The 20681-nt window shown below is 63.1% G+C and overlaps 2 protein-coding genes across 2 annotated transcripts; both read right to left on the minus strand.

Annotated features, from left to right (window-relative positions):
* Nucleotides 1–2142: 2142 nt before the first annotated feature.
* Nucleotides 2143–9191, minus strand: SCRT2 (scratch family transcriptional repressor 2). The gene is made up of 2 exons (XM_006274274.3): nt 9068–9191; nt 2143–2855 (listed from the first exon to the last, which is right to left on the minus strand). Exons 1-2 carry the CDS (start codon nt 9189–9191, stop codon nt 2149–2151), a joined length of 831 nt encoding a protein of 276 aa, XP_006274336.1. The 3' UTR covers nt 2143–2148.
* A 9142-nt stretch (nt 9192–18333) lies between these two features.
* Nucleotides 18334–20466, minus strand: SLC52A3 (solute carrier family 52 member 3). The gene is made up of 3 exons (XM_019493796.2): nt 19458–20466; nt 19104–19227; nt 18334–18979 (listed from the first exon to the last, which is right to left on the minus strand). Exons 1-3 carry the CDS (start codon nt 20444–20446, stop codon nt 18767–18769), a joined length of 1326 nt encoding a protein of 441 aa, XP_019349341.2. The 5' UTR covers nt 20447–20466; the 3' UTR covers nt 18334–18766.
* Between the last annotated feature and the right edge of the window lie 215 nt (nt 20467–20681).

The following is a 20681-nucleotide window of genomic DNA, read 5'->3' on the forward strand; positions in this document are numbered from 1 at the left end:
GTGAAGATACAGGTATGCCTCCCTGCTCCGGGGTGGAGCTGAGAGCTGCACCGTGCATCCCCACTGCAAGCAAGGCGCCCTGGCCTCTGGGACCAGCACCCTCCAGCCCAAACTGTGCAGTCACTGCCATCCAGGGAGGGGGATGAGGTAGGAAACAGGAAGCTCTGCGGTGGTGGGCACCTGTGCCAGGAGCACTGGGCATGCCAGGAGGAGGCAGGGCCCTCCCCACGGTCAGCGCACGCAGGGCCCGGAGCACGTGGAAACAGCATAGCTCATTCTCCCCTTGGAAAGTTGCATAGAAACAGCTGCTTTGTTCCTGCCATGGCGAGGGGCAGGGAGGAAGACGAGGGAGAACAGCTTTGCCCTGACTCGCCCGCTCATGAGCCACGGAGCCCAGAGTCGGAGCAAGGACACAGCACCTCGGCTGAGCTTCACAGCTCTGGTTGGGGGATGCCTCCATGCCCTGTGTCCTGGGCAGCAAGGTCATCGCCCTGCCAGCCCTCCCCCAGCTTGCCCTGGGACTGGTGGCTGTGCCAGCAGCTTTGACCGCTGCCCTGGGGACCCAGCGCTGCCCCTTGTGTCTTGGCAAATAAATAGTTAAACAGCATAAATGATAAATAATATAAATAAGAGCATTTAAATAGACCCTTCCCCCCACCCCCAGACTTCACAGTAGCACCCCCAGGACTCCCTCCTCTCCCCGACTTCGGCGGGCAGAGACTCCACCTCTGGGGTGGGAAGAGGTAACGGGGGGGGCCGTTCTAGCCCCATCAGCCCAGTCTGTCTGCATCGAGAGGATGCTGAGGGCGCTGGGCATTGCATGCCGGGGGCTCTGAGCGAGGCCCGGAGGAGAGGCCTTTCCGTGGCGTGGGCCCATCGGGCTTGGCCTTCAGCATGATGTCACAGCAACAGCATGCGACATCACAGCCTCCCGGGGCACAGGAGGGGGCGTGCATGCTGGTGAAGGGCGGGGGCACCAAATGCATTGGAGCATTTAACACCCCTTTCCCCTCTCATCCGGCAGGACAAGGCTGTCGGACCGTGGGGAGGCGCGGGGGCCTGGCCGTGGCACCTGACCAGGGGCTGGGGGGGCCCGGGGGAAGCCTTCTGCATCCTCACAGAGCTGAGGGTCCTTGCCCCGGCGCACTGGAGGGGGCTGCCTCCTTCCTGGGTTCCCGTCCCCCACTGCTGAGGTGTTTGGGGCGGCGGGGAGCTTCCAGCTGTCTCTCGTCCTCAAGCGCTGGCTCCCGGCAGCCCCGCACCTCGCCGGGGAGCCAGCGGTTTGTGACACCCAGACCCCCCCGCTCCAAAACCCCAGGTGTGCATCAAAATAAAACCTCGGTGTGTCCATTGCACAGAACCACCCCCGCCTTCCCGTCCCTCAGCCGCGCAGATTCCCTCCCAGCCACGGTCCATCAGTCGTTCAAGACAACCCATGTACACCGGCCTGCCAGCCCCCCAGCCCCTCCTGTCCACAGGCCTGCAGCTGTAGGGCCTCCCTTTCCCCTCGGTCCATTGCACAGACCCCCCAGGTCTCCCTTCTGGCCCCCCACCCTCCCGGCCTGGTCCGTGCTCTGGCGATTGCACAGCTTGTGTTGCACACCCAGCAAGTTTTGCTCCTGCTGAAGTCGAAGACCGTTCCTTTCCCCCCGGGGAGAAGCAGCAGCACGAAATAAATACGACAATAAATTAAATAAATAGAGGAGGAGTTTCGGAGAGACGGCAGCATCTCTTTTGTCCTGATGAGCAGCCCAGAGAGACTCGGTTAGCAGCCCCGCTCTGGAGAAAACCCCACTGGGATTTCCCTAGAGAGCCAGGAGCTATTGGTGCGGCCAGCCAGGCCAGGGCTGCACGGGAGCAAGGAGCGAGGGGCTCCGGGTGGGAAACCCCTGGAGCCAGCTCTGGGTGCAGTTGTGTTGCACAGCAATCCCCCCGGCTGGGAACTGGAGGAGACAAACACGTGCCCTGCCCCAGGCAGGCGCTGGTCTGCGGGAGCATCCCCGGGAAAGCACTTCTTTCCAAGCCCCCAGCTGCAAAAGGCCCCGGGGGAGCGGCCCGAGGAGGGTAGAGGGGAACCCTTGCTTCCCGGCCCACGACGGCTCCTCTTCTCCACCCGCCGGTCCCCTGCCCTGCCCCGGGCCGGGGGGCTCAGTTCTCCAGGGCGCAGGTGTGTTCGGAGCCCTTGAGGCAGGCGGATTCGTAGTGCTTGTGGAGGTACGACTTGAGGGCGAAGGTCTTCTCGCACTGCTTGCACTTGAAGTGCTTGAAGGCCGAGTGAGTCTGCATGTGGGCGCGCAGGTTGGAGCGGTCGGCGAAGGCCTTCCCACAGTGGGCGCAGCCGAAGGGCTTCTCGCCCGTGTGCGACCGCATGTGGCCCTGCAGCAGCCAGGGCCGGCTGAAGGCCTTCCCGCAGACGCCGCACTTGTGCTTGAGGTTGTGGGTCAGCACGTGCATGGCCAGGGCCGGCATGGACACGTAGGCCTTGCCACAGGTCGGGCACTTCCGTGCCATCTTGCTGTCCAGGCTGCGGTGCGTCTGCTTGTGCCGGCTCAGGTTGGAGGAGGTGGCGTAGGTCTTGCCGCACTGGCTGCAGCCGTGGCGGTGGCTGCCCCGCCGCGGGCTCTCCCCGCGCCGCCGGGACCGGCCGTCGGTGATGAAGAAGGCATCCATGGAGTAGCTGTCCGTGACGGCGGCTTCGCCGTGGAAGTAGCGGGCGGAGAGGCTCGACTGGGGGCTCTCGGGGTCGCTGTATTCCTCATGGCCTGGGGCATAGGCAGGGTCGGGGGGCACCAGCTGGAGCCCCGGCTTCTTGTCCGTCTCATAGCTGGGGGCGGTGAGGCAGTGCTGGACGTACCCTGTGGGAAACAGAGGGGACGTCACCATCCACCAGCGCTTCTCCCTCCTGCCAGTCCCCTCCCTCTCCCAGTGGTCCCAGTCTTCCCAGACTCTGTGAACTCCAGAGAGGGGGCACATGCATGGCGGTGCATTTGGGGCGGGTTATCAGCATGGACTTTACTGAAAGGGGAGATGAGGGGCAACCTCTGGGACTGCAGCTCTCCCAGGGACCCAGCCAGGGAACAGCCGGAGGAGGCTGCGGGCAGGACATGTGAGCGATACGCAGAGGAGCAGCCTGGGCGAGGGATCAGCTGCTCCGTGCATCGTGCTAGGTGTGCAAAGCCCGTACAGACAAACACAGCCAAGACAGGACTCAGATTTGGGGTACCCATGGTGGGGGCTGCACAGGGGATGCTGGGGGGAGTTGCTGGAAACCACAGGCACCCATGCAGAGGGCTTGCAACTCGCACTGTTCCTGCTTGCTCTCCTGGGAGCCCCCTCCTCATCCTGGGGGTTGTCCCACATGGACCCTGCCTCATCTCAGCTCAGTCAGTGTCAGGTTTTGCACTGAATCCCTGAGGACACAGACAGGTCAGCCATCCTCCTCCTCCAGGGCTAATCCTTCTGTAGGGCATGGGGTACGTCTGTCCGGGGGATACCATGCTACAGAAATGCCATACTCTGCTCCTGTACCCAGTAGCTGGAGGGATTTTCACCTCCCAGTTTGCAGTCGGGGGACAAGACCTAGGCTATGCCGTACCTTAAAAAGTGAAAGAGCCGCTCTATTAGGGTGAATCATGGAAAGGGTGAAAAGGATTAGGGTGAATCTGTTTCTGTGCACCAGGTACCTCCCAGGTGTGGCAGGACATGCATATTGCCTGGCATGCATTTAGTGCAGGAAAGCTAGCCGTGAGGCTGCGTTATAACAGAAGTTGTCTGTGGCACCTGAGACCCCTCGGGCGGGCACCCCTGCAGATCTGTAGGCAGTAGCCCCCTCTCCGCCAGCCTGGGCTAATTGCTGTGGGTTACAACCGGACAACCGCAATGTGACCCTGGAACATGGATGCGGCTCGGTGACTCTCAGCCCCTGTGGTTGCTGCAATGATCTCTGCTGGCAGCGCGGGGTGATGTGCGTCTGCCTTTTAGCAGCTCACCCGCTCTCTTAAACCATGGAAGGCCAAATTCATCACAGCATCCTTCATTCGTGCAGCCTCTTTCATGCACTACCACAAGCACCACGCCTGTTGTACCGTCCCGTCTCTGTGCCATGCTTGGAGGCATGAGGTGCCTCTGTGCAAACACACACGCACTCTCTCACATGCACACACACATTGGTATCGTTCTTTAGACAGATAAAAAGACCCATATGTTCAGGCAATGGGCTGGGCTAATTTTTCACGCCAGAAATGTCAGGTCCTCTTGCTGCAAGCCGCGCGGGGGGCTCCTGTCCATGTGAGGTGGTAAAATATGGAAGAATGATGTCAATTGGCACAGCTCCACTAATGCCTGGGACGCGCTGTGCCTCCCTCCTGCTGTGCGCTGCTCGGAGGGTAATTCCAGCCGCATCGATCTCTCGCCAGCGCTCGCCGGTGCCAGGCTCAGCAGAGCCATGGCTTGGTTGGTGCATTCGCTTTCTGGTGTGTGGATTTACCAAGATGAATGACTCCCGGATGCGGTGCCCATCGATATTTGCTCCCAGGGAGAGGGACCTGTTCTTGTCACTGCATTTTTCTCCCTGGGCCCATGGAAACCGGACGGGAGGTGGCGCTCAGAGGCAGAGCAAGCCCCCTCACTCTAGCTCCATTCAGGCAAGCAGAGCACAGTGTTTCCAGCAGCCCTACGGAGCTGGCTGGGCTGACCTGACCGCAGTGCTGCAGGGAGCAGGCACAGGATGCCTTCCCATGGGTGATGCTCTCAGCCTAGCAGCGGTGAGCTGGATCGCCACGGCCTGGGGGGCACTTGTGTTGAGTTTCTAAGTGTGTTTAAACCAGGGGTTCTCAGCCTGGGCAGACCCAGGTTCCCCTTGGCAGACCCAGGCCAGCCCTTGACAGACTCAAACCACCCTTTGTCAGACCCAGGCACCACTTGGCAGACCCAGGCATCCCTTGTTAGACTCAGGCCACCCCTTGGCAGACCTGGGCACCCCTTGGAAAACAGCAGCTCTTTGCTTTCCTGTATTTTTTGACTACAGAAAAATACTAGAGCCATTCTCCTGCAGCAGAGACCTCAGAGAGTGCAGAGCAGGGCAGAAAGGTTCGGACACTCCAGATTCCCGTTTGAAACCTCTAGGCTTATTTTGTGAATCACGTGGAGGGCTTGGCACACCTAGCAGTGCTGACACTGTCAGCCTGAAAAGGATCTCATGGCACCCGAGGGTGCTGCCGCACCCCGGTGGAGCACAACTGGTCCGAGCGATACAAGGGCTGGGAGGCAGAGTCTGGGCTCCCTTGGCCCCTGGCCCACACAGAAAAGCCAGGGGCTGGAGAGGGCATGGAGGGGCTTTCCCCCAGGGAAGCTGGTGTGTGGGACAGGGGGACGTGGGGAATGGAGCTGCTGGGAGGGAGAGGGTCAGGCTTGTCTTGCAAGGAGAGCCGGGGTAGGGGTGGGTGATGGCTGTGCCAGCGAGGTCATTCCTCTGCTTCCTGCAGGGGCAGGGAAGCTGGGGCTCTTGGCTGACCCAGCAGCTGCCCCTCAGGCCCAGCATGGCTGCTTGGGGAAGCCTGATGATGGGAAGGGGCGTCCCTGCGCACCGCAGCTCCGTGTGCTAATTCAGCACCATTGCTCTCCTTTGCAGCGACGCGGTTTCCTGTGTAATGTCACTTTGGAAGCGGCGCTCCCCTCCCCCCCGCAACATGCCATGTCAGCAAATGCACGCAGCGCGAGCGCTTGGCTAATGAGCTCACTGGTGGACCCAGGCCTGCTGCCGCCTGTTGTTAAAGGCACATGAAAGGAAGAAGAAGGGCGTTTGTACCCGAAAGCTTGCTAGGAACAATTTTTCCAACTATTTAGTTGGTCTCATAAAAGATATCACATCTACCCAAAGAACCTTGCTGTTAAAGGAGGAGGCCTTTCTCAGCTCTCTCTTCCACAGACCCCGGGACCAAAGTGTGGAGGAGCCAGGAGCCTGGTCCGGGCTTGGATCATTGGGCCCCGGAGCCAGGGTGGGAGCACAGCTGTGCTGAGTTTTAGGAGGGTGGCTTGCAGGTACAGCTCTTGGAAGCCAAGGCAGGCAGGGACCAGAGCAATGATGCTGCCCAGGTCTGCTCGGGGCACAGCTGGCTGACCTGGTGCTCCCAGCACTGGTGGGAAGGTGCTCAGTCTCAACAGCGGCTGGCTCAAGGTCACCCTGGTAGTCCACAGCCAGTGGGGAGCCCTGGTCTCCTACCACCGGGGCCTTCCCATCTACACTGATGCTAAGTGAGCTTGACTGTGATTCAATGATGCATGGTTATTGCTCCTGCACTCTGGGCCCCCGGGCTTCCCCCGTGGCTGCCCGGATGACTGCATGGGGTGTGGGGTTCCTGCTCCCTGCCCTGGCTCCAGGGGGATGCTGCCTGCTTTTGGAGGTTGCAGAGCGACAGGGGAGGTGTGCAGGGCTGAGCTGGGGACGGAAGAAGTCCCAGGTAGTTCCTTGAGAAATAGCCCTTGCCCCATGCAGTCTGCTGCCTCTGCTCAGGGCAGCTCGTGTCCTCAGAGCCAGCCATGCAGGGAAGGGGGTGCACGGGAGCCAGGAGAGGGAGATGAGCTTGCTCCTATCCTCTGTGTCCCTGCAAACCTGAGATTACTGAGATGGCTTGAGCATACTAGTGACTCCCGCTGCTGGGGTCTAGAAGCAGAGCTGAGGCTCCTTCCCTGGAAGCAGGCTCCTGGCCCTGCCCGGAGGAGCCGGAGAGCAGTGGTCTCGCTGGGGTGCACAGATCAGGGGCTGTGACAGCCTTGCTGATGGAGCTCTGCAGCCCGCCGTTCCCCTGCCCCAGCCCCCTCCCCGCTCCCCCACCCTGGCTCTCCTTCCTTTCTCCTTGTTTACCGAGTGCAGTCACACACGCTGGGCAAAAAGCGCTCTGCTCAGCAATTTTTCACACTTCTTCTCCAACATGCAGCAAGGTTATTTCCAGGAGAGCGGCAGCCCCAGCCTCTCCCCAGACGCACATGCTTCCTTCCCGGTGTTTCATATACACCTTGCTCCACGAGCCCAAAGCTGAAGCCTGTGGGGACCATATGGGGAGCTTGAAGGACTCAACCCTGTGGCTAATGCAAGGTCTGGCCACTTTGGCCTCCCCCTGCAATATCCATTGCATGTGGAGCTGGGTGCCACCTCTTGCCCATGCCAGTCAGGTCCATGCTGCTGTTACAGCCGCTCAGTGACCCACACACATCACACAGGCAGGGACTCAACAGCACCCTGGACCCTGCCTCAGCCTGACTCCCAAGGACACTGGCTGCTGGCCTGGAGGAGGTTTGTAGGGCACAGCCACCATCGGCCCCAGGGGTTGTGCTAAGAAGCAGTGACCCAAGTGACCTCCATGCAGAGCTTAAATGCATGAGGAGGAAAGGACCTGGGAAGACCAGACTCCTGTCACGTGCAAACCTAGGGTGCCCCTTCCTGGTGGCACCCCTGCCCGATGTGGCTCAGCCCAAATGAGAGGTCAGAGGGGACGTGCCAGCTTCCCCCTCTCTCCTGGGGTGGCTCTACAGCCTGCTGGCTGTCCCCAAGAGGCATCTTGATGGCTGTGATGGGATCAGAACAGGCCTCCAGGCTCCTGCCCTCACATTAATGTGTGCAGTGCTATAACCAGAGACCCCACACTTGAGGTCGGAGGCTTCCCAGGCTTCAGTGTGACCTGGATCAGGCCTGGAAGGAGAGGACCTGACACCCTCCTGCTGCCTGGGACCCCAAAACAGCCAGACCAGGCAGCAGCATCCCTCCCTGTCAATGGTGCTACCGTCCATCCCTTCTCCCTGGCTGTAGGCCTAGAGCCCTGGCCATCTGCGGAGCTTTGGGGTCCCTGTTTTGGCTACCTCTATCTGCCCGCATTGTTATCTAGCTGTTTGTACTGCTCTGCCCCCCATGCCATGCTGGGAGCTCTGTGTGTACATGAAGCCAGGCTTTGGTAGCAGTAAGAGATGCCCACCCCCCAAGTCCTGCTGGCCCAGCCACAGCTCTGCTGAGCCAGTTGCCATGGGAGGGCAGAGGGTGGGGGGAGCCTCTCCACCTCCCTCTGAACAAGGAAGCCCCCAGGCCCAGCAATGCAGCCCCTGTTTCATTGGGAGAAGCCATCTCCCCGCATGCTGCTGGTGCCCCCTGGCAAACTGGTGTATAGCCAGCCAGCCCCTGGCACTGCCCCCGCCACTGGCCCAGGCTCCCACCTGGCTTCCCATGCCCGTGCCTGCCCGTGCCCTGGAGGGGCATTTCCAGGTCAGAGGACATGGGTGGTGGGGGGAGTTCTCAGGCAGAAGAGGTGCCCCTCCTCCCCGAAGATGCACCCAGTGTGTACGTGTGTATATGTCTGCATGTGCATATGTGTGCATGCAAGGTGCGAGCATGTATACATATGTGTGTGTGCATACATATATATGTGTACATATGTGTATGCATGCATGTGTGTATATGTGTGTACGTGCAGGTGTATAGGTGCATGGGCATATGTGTCCCTGTGCATATATGTGTGGGTGCGTGTATATGTGTGAGTGTGTGTATGCATCCATGTAAGCATGCGTGTGCATGTAGGTTTGGGTGTATGCGTGCATGCACATGTATACACATATGTGTCCATGTGTATGTGTGCATGCACATGTGTGTCAATGCATATGTGTGTCAATGCGTGTATGCATCCATGTAAGGTCGCATCTGCATGTAGGTGTGGGTGTATGTGTGCATGCACGTATGCAATGTGTATATGTGTGCGCATGTGTGTATGCATCCATGTATGTGTGCGTGTGTGCATGTAGGCATGTGTATGTGCATGTGCCATGCCTGCGTGTGTATGCACACGTGTGTCAATGTGCAAATGCGTGTATGCATCCATGCATGTGTAGGTGTGCGTATGCACGCATGCATGCACATATGTGCCCACGTGCATGTGTGTGCATGCATCCATATGCGGTGCAGTACGTGTGCATGTGCCCGAGGTGAGGGGCCGGCCCAGCGAGCGGGGGGCACCCCCGCCCCCCGGCAGAGACACGCCCCCCCGCCCCGCACAGCCCCGCACCCCGGCCCGGCCCGCACCCCGGCCCGGCCCTGCCCCCTTACCGGGCTCCGGGCCGGCTGGCAGCGGGGGGTAGGCGGGGGCCGGCGCCTGGCCGGGCTGGAAGGCGTCCGCCGCCTTGATCTTCTTGACCAGGAAGGAGCGGGGCATGGTGCGGCCGGATCAGCACTGGACAGCTCCGGAGCCGGCCGGGGGACGCGGAGCCGGAGCCGGAGCGGAGCCGGAGCTGAGCTCAGCCCCCGGGCCCCGCCGGCTTTATATGGGACGCGATCAGGTGGTGCCTCGCCGCGGAGCTGCTCGGCTTCCTAATCCATCAAACGTCCCCCAGGACAATCATCACATTGCCAGCGAGCCGGCTGTGCGGGCAGGGCCGGGGGGAGGAGAGGGGAGGGACGGGGAAGAGGGAGAAAGTGTGCGCCGAGCAGGGGGAGGGGAGGGGAGGGGAGGGAAGGGAAGGGAAGGGGAAGGCAGGCAGCGAAAGTGAGGAGCAGGCAGAGGAGGAAGGGAGCCGGGGGGAGCCGGGGGGAGGGGGCACTGCCCATCTGCTGAGCCCGCACCCGCGGGAGCTCACATGCATGCCTTTGAGCCCCGGCAAGGAGCAGGGCAGGTGTCCGGCGGGGCCACTCCGGCCTGGGCACCCAACTTTGTGCAGCCAACGCGGGGCTGGGGGGAGTCTCTCCCCAGGTGCGCTCACATGCACACGCATGCACATGCAGGCATGATGCCAAGGGCAGCACTGAGAGGGACTCATCGACTCAGACAAGGAGGGTGGAAGGGACCTCAGGAGGTCACATCTACTCCAACCCCGGCTCCCAGCAGGACCAGCCCCAGCTACATCACCCCAGCCAAGGCTTTGTCTACCCGGCTCCTAAAGACCTCCAAGGAGGGAGACACCACCACTTCTCTGGGGAGCCTGGTCCAGTGCCACTAACATCCAGCCGGGTCCTTGCTGCCCCCCCCTCCCCCGCCAAGGATCAAGCGGCTCCGTGGCTCTGGCTCCCCCACTCTTTCTTTCCTGGTCCACGGGCAGGCAGACAATAGAAGCACGTGCGCGAGGAAGAGGAGAGAGGAAGGCCGAGGAGGAGGGGGGCCGAGGGGGAGAGCCTGTCAGGATGAACTCCCTGTCTCTGTCTGTCTCTGTTTCCTTTGTCTTGGTGCTGCTCATGTGTTTTAAGACCCTGTGAATAATACAGTCTGGATCCCTTCGCTGTGGGGGGAAGGGGGAGGGCCTTTGATTTCCCAGTTCAACAAAGGTGGGCAATAAACAGTGACCCTGGTGGCTGGGGGACGAGAAGGGGGGCTGGTGTGTGCCACATTGATCCTCTGAGTGGCCGCTGCCCCCACTTCGCTCCAGGATAGGGGTTTATCCGGCCACACGTCGGAGATGCGCCAAAGAACCCGTGTTATCCATGGGGAGGGGCTGGGGGTCTCCAACCCTCCCTCCCATGCTCCAGGCAGTCCTCATGGATGGAGGAAGGGGTATGAAGTGGGGCTGCATGTCAAAAGCCGCAGCCAGCTTGACTCTCCCCTGCTGACGGCAGGGCTGTGGCACTGAGCTGTCCTCCCCGCACCGTGGCCTCGGCCAGCTCACCCCGTCTGCCCCCCTCGGCCTTGAAGCAAACATCTCCTGTGCCCATTTTATATCATCCAAAATTCCCCCTCTCCCTTCCAAGAGACGCCTTTCTCCGGCTCAGCCTGGCCCCTGTGCATTGCTCGTGCTCTCAGCCCGCTGGCAGGGGACCTGGTGCCTTGCCAGGTGCCAAGTACATTGTCAGCACTTCACTACTAACAGCATGTGATGTATGGCCACAGCGGCAGGGTGGCTCTGTCCATGGGCCGGGGGCCGGGGGTGCCCCCATGGTGCTCTCAGATACAGAGCGCTCAGCTGCACTGGACCGGGCTCCCCAGAGAGGTGGTGGAGTCTCCATCCGAGACCCGGCTAGACAAAGCCTTGGCTGGGCTGATGTAGTTGGGGCTGGCCCCGTTTGGAGCGGGGCTTGGACTAGATGTGACCTCCTGAGGTCCCGTCCCACCCTCATGTTCTCTGATTTTCTGCCCTTGAACCACGAGGCCAGCTCGGGGGTTGGTCCTATTCCTCTCCCAGCAGCTTTGGGGAGATCCCTGCCACATCGCTGTCCCTGCCGTGTTAGGTGCTGTACATACACGCATGCAAAAGCCCCTTCCCCTGGGGCATCCCCCAGGAGCAGAGCCCAGCACCTTGCCCCCTTGTCCCACTGCCCCCCAAGGGCCCTCCTGCTCCCTGGAGTTGTGCTGCAAGCAAAAGAGGCCTGTGCAGGGTCAGGGCCCAACCTGCATCAGCCACAGGCCCTTTGCCCTTGAGCCGGGTCCCGGAAGGGCAGAGAAAGGCCCTGCGCATTTTCCAATTGCTTTCCCCGTGCCCCTGGGAGCAGAGCTGGGGGCCTGGCCATGTCCTGGGGGCCCGGCCAGCCAGACCCGTCTCCAGCCCCCGCCGGATCGGGGCTCCGCTCTTCCCTCTCCTTTCTGTGCATCTCCCCTTTGAAACCCACACTCCGGCCAAGCTATGACATCACACCCCATCTGTCTCCCCAGCAAGGAGCGGTGATGTCACAAGTTCAAGGTCACACCCCCCCTCAGCGCCGGCCAGGGTCCCATCCGGCCCAGGTCCCTTTCAGGCCGGGAGCGGTGCCTTGAATGGAAACGCCACGGGTCGGGCTTTGGCCTTTCCTCTCCCCTCCGACTGCACGCATGGAAGGAGCCCCGCCGGCTAAGCCTCGGTCCCCTTATTTATTTATGTGCCTGCGTGTGATTTCCTTCCTTGAAGGCACGTTGGCAGAACAGGCGATTACTCACGCCCTAGTTGTGCTGGGCCTGCCTGACCACTGTCCTGTGATTTCTCTCTCTCCCCAGCCTGTAGTGTAATAAGTGAGGCAATTAAGTGTAAAAGACAAAGGGGGAGGGGGCTGAGGACAGGGGAGAATAGGAACTCCACTCTTTTCAGAGGCAGGGGAGTGAGATAATGTATGTTAATAACCTGCAATCAGCCCTGCTGAGTGCGCTAATACTGCTGACTGCAAGAAGCCTCCGACACCTCCCCCTCCCTGCCACAGAGACCCCCTCCCCCAAAAGGGGGGCGGGGGGAGAGCACAAGCAGAAGAAAGCCAACCCTTTCTTCTAAAATACGACTGGGTGATCTTTAAATTCGTGGCTTTCTGGGCAGCTGTATGGAAATAATTTCCCTCTCGCTCCGGCTGCATCTGATTGTTTCCTGTGCCTCTTTCCAGCGTGGGGAGTGGGAGCGGCCATGGGGGGCGCAGGGAATCCTGCCAGGCGCTGGGTGCTGCGGCTGCCCTGGGCGCAGAGGCACCCACAGGCAGTAGGTGCGATGGGGAGTGGAGAGAGAGGCTGTTTCACCAGGAAAGGGCGTGCAGGAGCAGCAGCACCCATGTGCACACACACCAGGGACTCGGTGCGCTGGGTGTGTCCTGCTGGGAAGAAACCAGGTGGCCAGGGCTGGGGGGCAGGTTGGGGTCGGTGCAGCTGGGGAAGCCTGCTGGCCATGTCCACCTGCCTCAGGAGGTCCAGTTCCCAGGCAAGTCTCCCTTCCTCCTTGCCCTGCATCTCCAGCCAGCTTGGGCAACCCCCTGCCCTCTGCGAGGTTTTGAGCAGGGTCCCATTGTGCTAGGTTGGGCCTTGCCAGCTCCATCCTCTCACTCCAGGCGCAGAGGGGCAGGCATGAGCTGGGTCGCTAGCCCAGACCCGGGGCCGGCGCAGACCCCAGCTAGCTCTGGCACGGACTCCCTGCCCTCTGGCACCGCAGCGGCAAGGCTGGGATTGCTCCCTAGCCAGCATCCAGCCTTGCTGTCCTCATTCCCAACATCCGGAGCCACCAGGGAGTTTGCTGCATGGCTCCTGTCCAAGCCACGTGGGCCGCTCTCGACCTCTGGGAGCTGAGCAGGCCAGTGCTCAGTGGCAGTGGATTTGCCAGTGCTCATCCTCTGCCCTGTCTCCGTCCTCCTCTGCTCTGAGCCTACCCTGGGCCTGATTTGGAAAGGTGCTGAGCCCAGCAGGGAAGGTTTTGCCTGAATGAGACCCTTGGGCAGAAGGAGATTGGGGTTGCCTCCCCCCGGTCTCACTGCTGCGGCTGGCAGCACCAGCTGAAGTGTCTCAGCCTCACCAGAGCACCACACTCATGCCCACCCCGTGCCCCTGGGGGGGTTGCACAAGCGCTGCCATGGGCATGGGCACATGCAGACATGCTCTTGGGCCCTCAGTATTCATAGGAGCTGTGCTGGGTGGTTGGTGGTGGGCAGAGCGTGGCAGTCTGCAGGGAGGCTATGGGGAGAGCTTTGCAAGCCACCTGTGCCTTGATGGGCAGGGCGGGTTCCCAGTTCCCGGCTGCCAGAGCTGCAGCCCCATCTGATGTGCCCAGGGGCTTGCCGACATTTGCATGAAGATTGCAGTCCGTGCTTCCCGTGTCAGAGGAGAGGGGCCGGGGCTGGCCCGGGGGCCACGAAGCACTTTGTTACCTGTTCCCCAGCCTGTACGAATCCAACCTGTGCGCGGCCTACGGGACGTGGGGAACAAAACCCCGGACAGCATGAGTTATGGCTGCAGGAGGCACTGTTGTGTGGCCCTGATTCAGTCCCTGACAGCTCGCTTGTCAGCCCCAGCCTCGCGCTCTATGGGGGGGCTTGCCGAGGGCAGTAGTGGTCCGGCAGGGCTTGGAGCAGCAGGCACGAGGCTGGGAGGAAGAGGTGCAATGCAGGGAGCCGTTGCCAGCCTGCCAATGCCAACCTGGCTTTGTGGATGAGAGTCTGAGCTGTGGCCTGACACGGTCGCCTGGACGTCACCCCCATGGTGGGGAGTACAGCTCACCTGGGCCTTCTGCTCCCAGAGGCCTGGGGGCCTTGTCCGATGGCAGGTGATTTATGCCCGTGGGCCTGTCTCTGCTCCCCTGCCCGCCCGGGTGATGGATGGCCCCGGCACCGCCTGCCCTTTCTTTGCCTACAGGCGTGAAATGGAGGCCCCTGCGAACGCAGCACCTGTCGGCACATGGTCCCCAGGGATGCCCGCCAGCGCCATGCACAGACAGGCAGGATGCATCCAGGCAGGGGATGCGGGCTGGCTGCAAGGAGGGCCAGGCTCAGGGATACGGGGCATTGACAGGACAGAGTCCTGGAGAGGAAACCCACTGTGGCCTCCTCGGGAGGTGCCCTACAGCCCTACACCCCCAGCCCGCTTTGCAGGTCCTGAGGCTGGAGCGCAGGGAGGAGGCTGACGTGATGGAGGAACATCAGCAGAGCTGGCATGGTGGGGCCACAGCGGGTCGGGGCGAGCCGTGAGGGGGAGCTTGCACAGGATGTGTCCACAGAACACCAGGCCTCCGGGTCCCGCAGAGGGGCAGAACCCGCCCTGCAGCTGGGCAGCGCTTAGCGGCTCCGTCTGGGGCTGCCGGTCCCTCCCTGGGATGCACCTGGCCCAGGCCTGGCTGTCATCACATGCTCAGGCTGCTCCTGGCTTGATTTAAGAGCTGCCCCTGTGCCGCCTGCACTGCGCTTCCACGCTAAGTCCCACCAGCTGGAGCTGGGCTGTGTGACGAGAAAGCCCCTTCTCCCACGTGAAAGGCCTGGAGAGGGCCCCGGCAATGCAGGGGCAGCCGTCCTGCTCTGCACGGGGCAGCTGGCGGGAGGCGGCCGCCCCAGGAGCCCTGGCCTGGCAGGTTGCACAGTGCACAGTGTCCCATTCACACTGGGGAGGATGGGGCCAGCAGGATGGGTGCAGCACCAGCTGTCTCCATGTGCTCGGCATGGGGGGACAGGCCCTGGAGTGCAGGCCAGGTTGGAGGCAGATTGCAGCCAACCCTGGAGCTTGATGCCCCGGGCAGTGCCCTCCAGGCAGGGGGTCCCTGGGCTGGCTGATCAGTGCCACAGTTTCGCCCCACGCTGGAGCTCAGGCTCATCTTTAACTGGCCCTCAATCCTGGGTCTGCCCGTGGCGGGGAGAGGGCGCCTTGTGCCCTGTGCTGCTCAGAGCCGGGCTCCACACACAGCCAGGGAAGCACGTGGGGATGCACAAGAGCAGAGCCCCAGTTGTCTGGTTCAGCCCCACGGGCTGGGCTGAGTCGCTCCAAGGTGGCCGGAGCTCCAGCCACCAGCTCTGACCTTGGCCGTTCCCTGGCCAAGCACGGACGCTGCCCCGCTGCCTCCATCTCTCACGAGGACAATTCTTGCTGCGCGCCAGGCTCCTGCCACCTCTGCAGAACCAGGCTGGAGCTCTCTCAGGGCCTGGAGGAAGCCACGCTTTTGTCGGCCCCTTTGAGAGCTGCCAGCCGAGGATGCAATGAACTCGTGCGCACTTCATTATCCCTCTCCCCCGCCGCCAGGCCCACACGCCTGCTCCTCGGGCAATTCATCTTCGCAGCCCCCAGCCCCCTGGCTATTGTGTGCCCGAGGCTGGGGAAGGGTGTGTGTGGGGGGGACACGGGCGCTGGGGTCTGCTCTGTGCGATAAGGAGCAGCACAAAGTCCCTGGGCTGCAGCGCGCCCGCCTTCCCCTTTGTGCGGCGCTGGGAGAGGCCCGGCCCCTCCCCCTGTCTCCTGGTCCATCTGTCTGCACAGGACGGTCCCTTGGAGCATGGGGGTGATGGGGGGGAACATGCCAGGGAGCAACTGTGTGGGCTGATTGCACGAAGGCCCTGGCTCAGAGGGTCCTGATCCCCTCCAAGCTGTGCTGGGCTGAATGCTCCCAGCCCTGGGGTCCAGAGCACCCTGTAGCCCCAGCCCCTCCCTGCCTGGGATCAAAGGAGAGCTCAGGGCCCTGTGACATGGGTGGGTGGCCTGGGCTGGCACCCCTCGTGTTGTCTGGCAGTGATCCTGCTACCCCTATACCACCCTGGTACCCCGCCAGCAATGCAGACATTGCCGCGCAGGCCGAGGCATTGCCAGCATGAGATGCTGGGCATTGGGGCAGAGGGGCACTAGGTAGGAGGGGTGGGGTGTTGCAGCAGACATCGCTGCACATCTCTGCACACTAGTGCACACATGTGCACGTGCCAGAGCATGCCAGGTGATTCTAGCATCTCCCCCCCTGCCCAAGGCAGGCAGCTCCCCTTGCTCCAGCTGCGACAGGGGAAAGGAGCCAGAGGAGGGGAGTGCTGGCCTCAAGGGTTCAGGCGCCCCGCCGACAAGTGTGATTCGGAGCTGCCGACTTGGCCTGCCCCCGACAGACTGTGCACTCAGGCCCACGTGCACACACACACGCGTGTGCATATACTCTGCCCTAGGGCAGACGGCAGTGGTTACACAGAGGGGCCGGGTGGGGGCCAGCCGGGAGAAGCTCCAGGGCAGAGGAGCCGGGCTGGGTGGAAAGTCCAGCAGTCGCTGACCTGTGCAAGACCTGCCACCAGCAGCCGAGCAGCAAAGCCCCTCAGAGAAGGGCATTGCTGAGAGCTGGCCAGAAAATGCAATGCGCCTCGTGCCCCGCAGACCAAGCCGGCGTATCTGGCCCCCCAGTGAGCCCTATCCCTGCAATCGTGAACCCCTCCCCTGTGCTCGCTCAGCCCCATGGCTCTGCCCCAGCTCATGCCATGCAGCTGGCAGGCGGCGGGGCTGCGTGACTCGGAGCAGGGTGGCCTGGGGAGATCCCATGGCAGGTCGGGAAGCAGGAGGGCAGCTCCGGACCTGGGCTCTGCTCCGCGCCGGGAGCTCGGGAGGGAGCCGGGGCTGCCTGCCATTAGCCATTCTCTCGGCATCCTCCCCGTGGGCAACATGGGAACAGTTGGAGCCCCTCAAAGTCGCCCGGATCTGCGTCTTTAAGGTGAAGCAGCCGGCTGTCTGGCAGCCCCCGGCCGCTCATCTCCCGGAGGTGAAACAGATTGCAAGACAAAGAGCCGGGGACAAAGACAGGGCTGCCGTGCCCCCGGGAAGGGTGGGGGTGTGCATGTGTGCACGCGTGCGTGAGTTTGGGGGAGCCCACTGAGGGGCAGCAGCCAAGCAGGGGGGCGTCCAGCACCAGCACCCCATTGCGTGCGCCAGGTCATTGCCCTGAGGCTGCTGGGCGAGCTGGGTCTGACTGTGCCTTCGGGGCCCCCGGCTAGCTCTGTGAGGCTCAGATGTGCCCCCCTGCCCCAAGTGCTGCTCCCCCCGCCTCCCCGCTGGCCCCAGAGCAACCCCTGGGTGCACTGCTCTGCCTCTGAGCTGCCAAGTGCCCTGAGGATGGGGAGAGGCAGGAGGCCAGCCTTCGTGGGGCCTGTGCTCCCTTCCCCATCCTCCTCCTTTCTCCCCTGCTCCCCGCCAGGCTGGAGGGGTCCCCTGCTCCTGCTGATGCCCTCCCTCCCTGGAGCAAGGCCTCCCTGGGTGCTCTGTGCTGCCCAGGAACAGTTGGGCTGCCAGGTGGCCTGGGGCTGGCACCGCTCCCCCACGGTCCCCCAGCCTGTCACGCCGCAGGGCGACAGCCATGCCTGGCACCTCACTTGGCAGAGGGACTCTGGCTCCGGGCAAGATTTCCAGGACCCCTATGCCAGCAGGGTGCCCATGAGCAAGGTGGGGGCTCCAGTCACTGCCTCCCCACTGCCACGTCCCTGGGTTTTGCAAGGGAGGGGACCTACAGCTTGCACACCTGAGTGCCTGCGTGTGCATGTGCGCACATGTCTGTCCTGCACACACAGGCCCCCGGGCAGGGGGGTGCTGGGGGAGGCATTGGACCGGCTCAGCATCTCCCAGCTGCCCCCATCCCTTGCTGCCTCCTGGGCCGCAGGGCACCGTGGCAGGCAAGTCAAGGCACGTGTCTGCATCCGCACTTGGCTGCACCGTGGATCCAGGCCCCTTCCAGGCTGTGCTGGGGTGGGGGCCGGTGCCCCCCGCAAGCAGCAGCCTGCCGCCTGCCCTGCTGTTCGCACGGTAACTGGGTCATCCCAGGCCGCAGCCTGGGCTTCTGCTGGCCTCGGCCTGTGATTGATGGCATGGGAAATGCAGCTGACACCCCACTCCCTGATGGTGATTAACGCCCCCAGGCTGGGAGCGGGGAGCCTGATTGCCTGGGGGCGTTGCATGAGCAACAACTGCACGCAGGACAAGGCTCCCAGAAGATGCTAGGAAAGGGTCAGCAGCTGCATCCACCATTGGGGCAAGGGGGGCATCTTGTGTCCTTCAGCGCAAGAAGGAGGGGAAGGAACCGCTTGCCCCGTCCCCCCGGACATGGGGCAGCAGGTGTCAAGCCCGGTGCATGGGGCAGGGACAGGGCACAGACATGCTGTGGGCTTGGGGCTGGGCCCAGCTCTTTAATGAGGGGCTGCCACAGGCAGAGACCCCCAAGTGCACGAAAGCCCCAGGGGACTTAGGCCCTTCTTTGCTCCATCCCGGCCTCAGCTAGGAGCCGCCCGGGCCTTCTTGCCGAGCCTGTGGCTCCATCTGGTGCAACCGGGCGGCAGTGCATGAGGGGATGCAGGGGTCTGGCGGCTCTTCCCTGCTCTGCGCTGGCTGTGCACCCTGGAGAGGGCTCCCTTTGCCCCAGGGAAGCAGCCCCACCACCCCCTGGCTCAAGGGGAGCCGGGACAGAGCTGTCCTGCGCTCCAGCCAGCGCCTGCTGGACCCACAGTGCTCCCTGGGGCTGGGGTCAGGGCTGGGGGGTATGTCCCTTGGCATCTTCTTTGCCCTGCACCACGGTCCACCGGTCAAGGAGTTGGGGGGCTGCACCCGTCCGGGTTCAGGATGCCCCAGCCCAGCGAGTGCCCTGCCCAGGCCCTGGCTCAGGCTGGGCACTGCAGGCTGCAGTAGTCAGCGGAGCGGAAGAAGTTGTAGACATTCACGAGGGGGAACATGAGAAGCACCCCGAGGAGGGACCCCAGCTGCTCCGTCGCCCCGTACCACACCAGGGCACCGTGGCTGCGGCCCCGCAGGATCACCCCGGTCATCACCTTCACGTAGGACAGGGTGCCTGTGAAAAGCACCCAGCATGCGACCTGCGGGCACAGAAGGGGCATCCCTGTGGCTCTGGATAGGCAGAGAGGAGGTGGGGGGCATGCACGAGGCACCCCAGGGAGGGGGGAAGACGGCGGGGAACGAGATGCTGCCACAACTACTTACAACGAGCGCAGCTCCCCAGGCCGAGTGCTGCAGGAGGGGGCAGGGGCTCATGACCGCCATGGCCATGTTGTAGGCTCCGAATCCCGTCCCGGTGATGGAGAGGGCCCCGAGCAGGGCAAGAGACCTGTGGGAGACACGCCGAGGGTGACTCCGGCTCCGTCTGGGCCCAACAACCCCCCACGGGGGAGAGATGCTGGCCCGGCGGTCCCAGGGCAAGCAAGCAGGTTTGCATTAAGCCCTCCGACGGCGTAAATCTCACAACCAGCCTGCCCTAGCTCCGCTCACCGCATGTGGAGCTAGGAACCCAGGAGCCCCCCAGCACCGGGCAGGGGGTACCGGGGCCCGGGGTCGTACCTGCCGGGCAGGAACATGGCGATGGTGCAGGCCAGGGGGTTGGCCATGGCGCTGAGCGTGGCTGAGAGGTGGTAGGCCACATTGCCGTAGGGCAGGCAGGAGTAGGACTGCACGGACGGCAGGATCCCGTTGGTCAGCGCGTTCACCCAGGCCACGAGCGCGTAGATGCTGGCGAGCCGGGCCGGGGAATAGGCGGCCACGTCCACGTCGGCCTCGCCAGGCGCTTTGCCAGCGCTGCCTGGCTTGTCCTCCCCGCCGAGCTCGTCCCCCGGGGAGCCGTGGAAGGGGCTGAGGTTGACGTCGCCGCGGAACAGGCTTTGCTGGGACAGCTCCCGTGCCGCCGGCAGCCGCGTGAGGAAGAAGAAGGACACCAGGCAGGCCAGCATCATGGCAGCCACCAGGAGGAAGAAGACCAGCGGGGAGAAGCGGGCTGGGGAATAGCGGGTCTCCAGGAGGACCTGGGTCCCATTGGCCTCCCGGGTGACATTGGCACAGTGGGTGACGCCGGCGCCCTGGGCCAAGGCGACGAGGGCGGGGAGGAGCCCGCTGAGCCCCTCGCCCACGAAGAAGGGGGCCACGTAGCGGGGCTGCAGCCGCACCAGGAAGGGCAGGAAGGTGACGGAGGAGGTGCAGTCCACCAGCGCCAGGAAGAAGGTGAGGATGAGGAAGGCCGTGCTGTGGGGGGCTCCGGCCACGTGCGTGGTGTAGCCCCACAGGAAAGCCAGCAGCAGGCAGGCCAGCACGCCCGTGGCCACCACGGCGTAGATCACGGGCACCTCGCTCAGCGCACCGGGCCGGAGCCGGTGCAGCAGGGTGACGGCCAGGGGCCCCACGTTGGCCAGCTGGATGACCACGGTGATGTAGGAGGGCAGGTACCAGTGCTCGGGCAGCACGGGCACCAGCAGTGGCAGCTCCACCCACAGCCCGTTGACGGCGACCCAGGAGCCGGTGCCGAAGACGCAGGCCAAGAAGTGGGTGAGCAGCGCCATGGCGGGGCAGCGCCGAGGCTCGTCCTGCTCCTGCGGGGAGAGGGCATGGCGTGAGGACGGCGCAGCCCACCCCTCCAACCAAAGCAGCGGGGGGTGCTCTGCAAACACCAGGGGCGAAAGGGCCAAGAAAGCCCGAGTGTTTGTTGCAGCCGATGTAACCCCCGTGCAGCATCCTGCACCTCCATGGGCCATGAGGGCATCCCCCAGGGGCATCCCAGAGGTGAAGGTGTCATGA

This window comes from Alligator mississippiensis, chromosome 9 (assembly GCF_030867095.1).
Source record: "Alligator mississippiensis isolate rAllMis1 chromosome 9, rAllMis1, whole genome shotgun sequence".
NCBI lineage: Eukaryota > Metazoa > Chordata > Crocodylia > Alligatoridae > Alligator > Alligator mississippiensis.